Here is an 8,182-nt window from a genome sequence, read left to right on the forward strand (position 1 = left end):
ACTTTTTAGACCTTACACACATTAGAAGTAAAGTTTGAATGAAACTAAAATTTGTCCTTTTTTTTTCAGGAACGACAGAAACAGAAATGACAGATGAAAATGACACAGCCAAATAAAACTGTTTTTCTTTAACTGAAAAACTGCTGTGCAATGGCATCTCTCACTAGTATCCCTGCAGGGTAGTCGAGGGTAATGGGGTCCACAACATCAGTGGGAGGGGGGTCAACAAGAGGGCTCCTTTCCTTTCTTAGGGCTGCAATGTTATGCAGCACAGCACATGCTGCAAATATTTTGCAGGCCCTGCCAGGGGCCACCCTAAGCCCTCTAAGGCAGTTGAATCTGGCCTTGAGGACCCCGAAGGTCATTTCTATCCTGACCCTGGTTTTAGCAAGGGCCACATTGAACCTTGTTTGTGGCCCTGCACCAGGGTCAGGATAGGGGGTCATCAAAAAGGGCTGGCAGGCATAGCCCCTGTCGCCTACCAGCACCCCACTGAATAGGCCTACAGATAAAAACGAATGGCCTTGATTAGTACCACAAAATACAGTTTATGAACTTGATTAAAATATTAAATGTACAGTTGTCATAACCTGCTCAAGGTTCAGTGACAATGCAGACTCCCTGAAGATCCGGGAGTCATGGACAGACCCTAGCCACTTAGCCACAAGGCTGGTGACCATCATTTGATGGTCACATGTCATCTGCAGAAGCATTTGGGGTTCACATTAGTCAGTGTGCACTTGAATAAAGTTCAACTGTGACAACAGTGTTGTGTGGGCCTCTTTGTATATGTGGACTGTTTAATTATGATTTAAAATGAGTATGATAAATAATGGAAATTGAGATGAGACGTATTGATAATGAACTAACTGAATGTGAAATGTGTGTGCATTGCAAATTTTTAGATATTATGTGAGCTACCTGAATGTTGAGGCTGTGAAAGTTTTTCCTGTTCACATAGTCCGCCTCGTTTTCCCCCAGACTTCCGTATATGGGGATATGGGTGCAGTCTATGGCTCCAATGACTCTTGGGAACCCTGTGAAATGGACATGCTGCATTCAGTATACAGCTCAGTAAGCCTACATCATAAGGTGTACATTATTTGTATTTTACATATTATATTACCTGCTATCGCATAAAACCCTTCTTTGACTGAATGTACGGGCAGGTGGCTGGGGAAAACCACAAATACATCCAGTAGGTCTGTCAGGGCCCTCGCTACTTTGTGGACTGCAGTGTGACATGTGTTTTTGCTGAGGTTTTCAGCATTGCCAACAGCGTGCATGTAAGTGCCTATGAATGAATGAAAGAATGTATGAATGAATGAATTTCGTGTCTTCTTTACGACCCATCCCACATGTGAATATAAGACAACATAGGCATATTTATAAGAAAAGTCTAAATGAGTAAAACCACTAATGTTTTAAAATTTATTTGTTTCATTAACCTACCTGTGGCAAAAAACTTCAGCGCAATGCACACAGTCTGTGGCACGGTGAGCGCCCGACTGCGAAGTGTTACAATTTTAACGTAAGGCTGCAACAGCTCGCAAATGTATCGCAGTCCATGAGACGAAAATCTGTATCTTTCATACAGGATTTCATCAGGCAAATCAAAAGGATTAAACCTATCTCTAAATATCCTTTCTCTCCTAAGAGCTCTCCTCACTATCCGTGCTCCGACATCAATGGGATCTTCCAAGAATGGGCAGGCCATTTTCCTAGAGAACTGATTGGTCAGAAGGCGGTGCTTTTATACCCGCTGATCTCTTATCCAGAACTTGACCTGCTCCGGAGCAGGTTAGCTGTTCAGCATAAGTTGCTGCGGTGATTTATCCCGTTAAGAAGTGAGCCATCTTCGTTGTACAGAAAACCCAGGGTTAATCCTGAAGTTATCTCGATAAGAGAAAATCCAGCTTCGTCGTACAGGCCTCAGGAAGTGGTGACTTTATTTTGAGTCTCACAGTACTGATTGCATGTTGCCAATTCTGTCCTGCTGACATTGTCTTGTCAATTCTGAATATGTTAGCCAACCATAACAGCTGTATACTAACCTGATTTATACCATCAAAAAGCAAGATAATACCTTTCAGTGAGAGACATCCTGCCTATTTGGAACATCAAAAATAGGTGATTTGTTTATGTGCTGTGATTATTGATCTATGCTCTTTCCAGCTTTTCTACTGGCAGAGTTGAAACTGGACTAGACTTCCTGTGAATTTGAAAATGACCATGTTTTAAATTTGAGTTAAGACCTCATTAAAAAGATAAAAATCTCTATTAGGTAATAGTCTCAATCACCAGTCTTCTTTAATGCTACACTTGTATCATAACTATGGTCTTATTTAGGGATGTCTGTGTGTGTGTCTGTGTAGCTTGCTAAGTATTTGAAGTAGGGCTGGACAATTAATTGAAAATTAGATAAAACTGCAATATGGCCTGCTGCAATTTTCAATCGCAAAAGGTGCAATATTTCTCTGACTCAAAATTTGTGTCAAAATACCAGTTTGCAACTCTTTTTTTTTTTTTTTGCAACAGAGACGTTATGCATGACGTATCATGCAATCATTCAGGACCTTTTTTTTTTTTTTTTTTTTTAAGAATGGTCTTTATAGGGGCGCAGGCGCACACCATGTACGTAGACGGTCCAGGTTCAAATCCTGCCTGTGGCCCTTTGCCTCGTGTCTCTCCCCACATCCGTCCCTGTTTCCGAGTCCTCTAGCTAACAGACGCACACAAAGGCCAGGAAATAAATCTTTTTTTTTTTTTTTTTTTTTTTAAAGAATAGTGTTTAAAAAAATCCTACCTTCTTACTTTTAAAAAAAAACTTTTTTCTTAATAAATTTAAAAATGACTAAATCCTTCAATGCAATAATCCAATCCAATCTGCAATACGAGTCAAAATCATCAGAAGTAGACACTTTAAAGAACTGCTCAGCCCTTATTTAGGAATAAAAAAGTTAAGGAATAATCGCATATCAAATTGCAGTTGAAATATTGGGGGAAAAAATCACAATTAGATTATTTTCCAAAATCATTCAGCCTTAGTTTGAAGTCAGCCTTCTCTGCAGTTGGCACCAGAGTTTCTAAAGTTTGACAAAGCTTTAGTTCTGATCATTTTAGGCTCAGTCCATGCCGCCGTTGTGCTCTTAAACCCACTGTTAACAACAGTGGACAGATAGCATTAATAGCATCTCCAAGGAGCAGCATGGTTTAGCAGGATTTTTACCTAGAAATTTGAGATAAATTTGTACATTGGCAGTGTCAGGTTATACTGGCACGTTATGTGGTATTAGCATATCTCTTAAGCCACGGGTGTCCAAACAATGGCCTGGGGGCCAAATGTGGCTTAGGGTCCAATTTTGATCAGCAAATCATAGAAATAAAATGAAAAATTGTCCATATGTGAACACAAAGCATGTGCTTGACTGTATTGCACTTCATAGTTTCAGCACAAGGCGGTGCTACCATGCTAATTCTGTAAACAAACATTTTGACCAGAAGAACTTATCGATGTGTTTTTTGTATGTGGTTAAATTGAGACAGCTAGGCCTGTAGTCAACCAAAGATAAAATTGGTGGACCAAAATCGCACCCAGGCACTGACCAATCGACTGGTTGTTCAGGTAAAATAAATAAATAAATAAATCACCTCATTGCGGACCAGTTTAATCCATACAGGTTCCTTACTGTGCCTGCTTGGTACTCTAAATCATCCTAAAATTAACATAAGCCTTTTAAAGCATTAATAAATTTTTTAGGCTCATCACGTCGTACTAAAAAAAAATAACTAATTAAGAGACGATCAGCTCACACCTGCCTTTGATCAAATGATCTCTGTGATCCCAGGGCGCTAACTCTTTAAACCCATACAGCCTACAAAATAACCCCAGATCATTGTTTTTCATTCATTTATAATGGTAATTAATAACAGGATCGCTTGATCAGGCTTTTCCGTGTTATTTATGAGCATAAAGCAGACTGCATGCAGCGTTTATTTACAGAGGTGAGTGTGAAAGATCCAATCGAATCCAATCCAATCCACTTTAATATAGCAAATTTTAAAAACATTGAAGTTTACCAAAGTGCTGCACAGTAAAATCAAAGAAGTCACAAACACTGCAGAAGTAAAAACATTAAGAGGAAAGACATAAAAGCAGGCAAGAACATCATAAAAACAATTACAATGAAATAAAAACAAATAAAAGCCATAAAAAACAGGGATTAGGACCATAAAAGACATAAAAGGACAGAGATCACACAACTCTCATGCTGAATTAAAAGCCAAAGAATAAAAATGAGTTTTAAGACGCGATTTAAAAGCCAGTAGGGTGGGGAATGTTTTTATTTCGAGAGGCAGTTCGTTCCACACTTTGGGAGCCACCACAGAGAAGGCTCGATCTCCTTGGGTTTTAATCGGGTTTTTGGGACGACGAGGTGAAGCTGATCAGCAGACGTCAAGGACCGTGAGGGAGTGTAGACATTTAAAAGTTCAGAGATGTACTGTGGTGCTGATCCGTTTAAAGATTTAAAAACAATAACAGTTTAAAATGAATTCTAAAATGAACGGGAAGCCAGTGAAGTTCACTTATCGGGACTTAATGACCAGCAGACATCATCTTTTATCTCCTCTCCTTTCTGTCTGTCTGTAAGAGAAGCTAACGCTAATATGAACACTTTAAGGAGATCATAAAAGGAGATGAAACCAAGCAGCCTATTTGCCAACAGGTGAATTAAACTGACAGCAGTAGTTGATGCAGTGAGGGAGGGCAGAGCAGAAACACTCAACAGTGCCACTTCAATACAAACGGTCTGCAACTTTGTGACGAGCTGAAGATGTGTTATTTCTGAGTGTTACTGCTGTGAAAATATCCCTCTCTGTGTCATTTTATTTGCTTCTCTACCTGTAATCTCAGTGCTACATTGGTCCTCTGTCCCCAGCAGCACGTCTCTATATCAGTCAGCTGCACACTACAGCTTTGACTTGACTGCGACTCGCTGACCAGGGTGATCTTGGTCAGTCAAGAGTTTTTGACCAAACAATCGACTGTTCGAATGGAAGCTGTCAACCCTAGAGACAACACTCTACATGGTCAGCATACTTGACACCAAATTAATATCTTATTTTCTAACTCCTTGATGGGTTACGGCAGCAAATAGCAGTACCAATAATTTTCCAGAGGTGGAGCCAGTGGTAGTTGGGGCCAAGCAAGTTCCCCTGAAATCTGACTGGTTTCCCCAAAAATCTGGAAAGGATTGTCTGTTTGCCTTGTAAAGGCAATTAACCATGAAGAAAGGTATGCTTTAATGTTTGGTTACCTCTGATTGACAAATTGTTTTTTCACATTTTGTGTCTCATGCATGAATTTTCTGCTTTTATTTGTCATTGAAGACCTAAAGTTAAAAAAAGATCCCATTTCCCTTTCCTGCACAGTTTAGGTTTGGTGCAGGTGTTGTGTTTGATTCAGTGAACTGCTGTGTTTTTGGTAAAGGTGCCAGAGGAGATGAAGCACTGTGGCTCTAGCAGCACAGAAGTACTGAGCACTGTCTGTTGGCTTTATTTTGGAGATAACCAGCTGAGCTTTGCCCTTTGAATGACCCGTTATGTTAAAACGTTCTTCAAAGTTCTTCTCCAGGTATGCTTTTTCATAATGAAGCACTCCGATCAGCTCCATGGTCCTCTGGCCTCCTCCTGCTGCTGACTTTTGCTGGTACCAAAGCATATAGGGAAAGTTGTTGTCTCCATGTTCACAGAAAAGACGGAGTTCTTCTTGTCCAGGCTCTACCAGCTGGTTTAAGGGGGACTGTTGGATTGTGAGGGGTAAAACAATGTCTGGAAGACAAAAAAAGAAGAAAAAGAAGAGCATAAAGGATTTGTTTTTATGAGGACAAAGGTTTAATCTGTTTTTCTCTTACCTGTGAGCAAAGACAGAAAGAAAAGCAAAATGACTGGCATTTCAAACACAGAGGAGCAAAAGCATTAATGAGAGTACACTGATGGCAAATCTTCTTTTTGTAATGGAGGAGGAGCTTTTTGGTTACTTCATGTCAGCATGCCATCACTGCTCTCTGCTGTTCACTGTTTTTTAATCATAAAGAGATGATTTAAGAGAACATTTTTAACACAGAAAACAGTTCTTTATATACGTCAGAAGATATGGAGGCGAAAGGAACAAAAATCTCTCCATGTTGTGAAACAAATTTATCAGAGGCTTTCTTCACGTTTCAATCCTGTCACGTGATGTCAGTGGTTTTCTGTTGCTCTGCTCTCATCTGTTGGATCATTATCAGTTTTTGTATGACAGAGACACTGTTTTTTATTACTGTGGATCGAAGCTGCACCAAAATATTCTCCACTATGGTCAGGATGTTTGAGGTTTCTGATGTGCAGATGAACTTCTTTCTCTCCGTCTCCGCTCACGTTAAAGTGGCTTTCAAACGGGGCCTCAACATTACGACGTCTGTAGCTCATGTAGGCCACCAGCTTCAGTGAGGTGTCTCCTGCTCGGCGCTGGTACCAGAGAACAGTGTCATAGTTCTGGATTTTATGTGACAAGCTGATTTTGACTTCACCGTCTGGTTTCATCAGCAGGTCAGCCGGAGTCTGAGACACTTGTTTCTCTTTGCTGAGAGAAACTCCTGAAAAAAACAAACACAGTTAAGGAGCGTTTGGTTCTGTGGAACCTTTTGGGGTTGTTCATAGAAGTATTGTGAGAAAATTAATGAGATAAAACAGATTTTACCCTGATTGATTGATTGACTAGTGGTTAATGCTTTGGGCAGTAAATGTCACTTAAATGCTAAACAGAGGCTCAATGAATGCAGTACCTTTAATCCAGAATAATGCTATGATGGTAACTGTGACACAAGAAGGCATGATGGTGAATGTGATGAACCAGTCAGTGTTTTTGCAAGTGTTTTTCTTGATCAGAGGGAGGAGCAGGATGTGATGTAATGTAATCAGAGCAGAAACCTGTTGTTGAATGAGCTTTGGGTGGATGCTCTGACAGCAGAGGGAATGGGTTTTTGTGATTCTGTGCTTTAAAACAGTGGAGTTGTGTAACCATACTGGCCCTTAAAGGGTTAAAACCCCAAAACTATAGTATAATAATCTTGTCTTAAAGGGCTACAATGTGTCCCCTTTAAGTATTCTGCAATTGCATATTCCCTATTAAGGGACCGATAGCATTCCAGTTTGCTTAGTTTTTGGTTGATTCTTGCCAGTGGGTTGAATAATTTTCTTTTTGTTGTTGAATATATTTACTTTAAGCTTGGTTGGTTTTGTATCTGAGGACTCTGCAGGTGAAGAGAGTCAAACCACAACGCTTACTGGAGGAAAAATGACTCTAAAGCCACTCTTACAAGAGAGGGGAGGATGTTTTCGCCATGTGCAGGTGTTTGTTTGAAATACTGTGGTGAGCTAGCAGCACAGAAGTAGGTTGCAGTGTGTTCAACTAAGTTAAGATTGATGATGGAAAGTGAGCCTTTCTTTTTGTCTCCACTCAAATCTCCAGACAGTTTGATATGCTTTCTAAAGGGCGCTTCCACGCTGTTATTGTTGAATGATGCATATCCAGACCCAAGGAGTTTCAGAGCTTTTTCTCCAGGTGATAGCTGGTACCACAACATCACTCTGTATTCAGCTAGTCCATGTGTGCAGGAAAGCTGCACATTATCCCCGACCTTCTTTATGACAGCAGAGGGAGACTGGTCAACCTGAGTCCCCTGGCAAAAACCTGCAGAGGGAAAACTGTGGATTTTAGATGTGAAGGGGAACAGAAATAAATATTTCACTTAAAAATACAGCAGCTGTTACCTGTGAGGAGAAAGCTGAGGACAATCCTGATCATCATTAGAGATCTGACATGGAGCACTGAGAACACAGTGTGAGAGGAGTGGTGACTGGGTCTCTGCTGTGTGTCACTTTGAGTTGATAGGAGGAGGCAGGGCTTAGGATTGCATATTAAACTCTTATCTATACACTGGATGTCAACAGCTGCACTCAAATCCTGCATCCATAAAATGCAGTGCAAAATCCAACAATTCTTTTTGAATTTTTTTTTGCAAAATTACACAACACTTCATAACTGTGACTGATTTACCCTTTGTTGGCTCTCTGAATTTTCCACTGACCCACCCAATCAGAGAGATCCCTCTGACAGCTTCTGCTGCTGTGCTGCTCA

At 40.4% G+C, this 8,182-nt stretch overlaps 1 protein-coding gene across 1 annotated transcript; it reads right to left on the reverse strand.

Moving 5' to 3' along the window:
* Positions 1-128: 128 nt before the first annotated feature.
* Positions 129-1,717, reverse strand: LOC121526523 (putative nuclease HARBI1). The gene is made up of 5 exons (XM_041813177.1): positions 1,453-1,717; positions 1,127-1,294; positions 922-1,037; positions 592-701; positions 129-504 (listed from the first exon to the last, which is right to left on the reverse strand). The coding sequence occupies exons 1-5, from the start codon at positions 1,715-1,717 to the stop codon at positions 129-131; spliced, it is 1,035 nt and encodes a 344-aa protein (XP_041669111.1).
* Positions 1,718-8,182: the final 6,465 nt, after the last annotated feature.

Source organism: Cheilinus undulatus, linkage group 18 (assembly GCF_018320785.1).
Source record: "Cheilinus undulatus linkage group 18, ASM1832078v1, whole genome shotgun sequence".
Lineage (NCBI taxonomy): Eukaryota > Metazoa > Chordata > Actinopteri > Labriformes > Labridae > Cheilinus > Cheilinus undulatus.

Bases quoted from the DNA above. Each gene is read 5' to 3' on its own strand.
- LOC121526523 (XM_041813177.1), bottom strand. From the start codon at position 1,717: ATGGCCTGCCCATTCTTGGAAGATCCCATTGATGTCGGAGCACGGATA. The intron at 1,295-1,452 runs GTAGGTTAATGA...ATTCATTCATAG, and splicing joins GCTGAAGTTTTTTGCCACAG to GCACTTACATGCACGCTGTT. The intron at 505-591 runs GGTTATGACAAC...GTTTTTATCTGT, and splicing joins TTGTCACTGAACCTTGAGCA to AGGCCTATTCAGTGGGGTGC.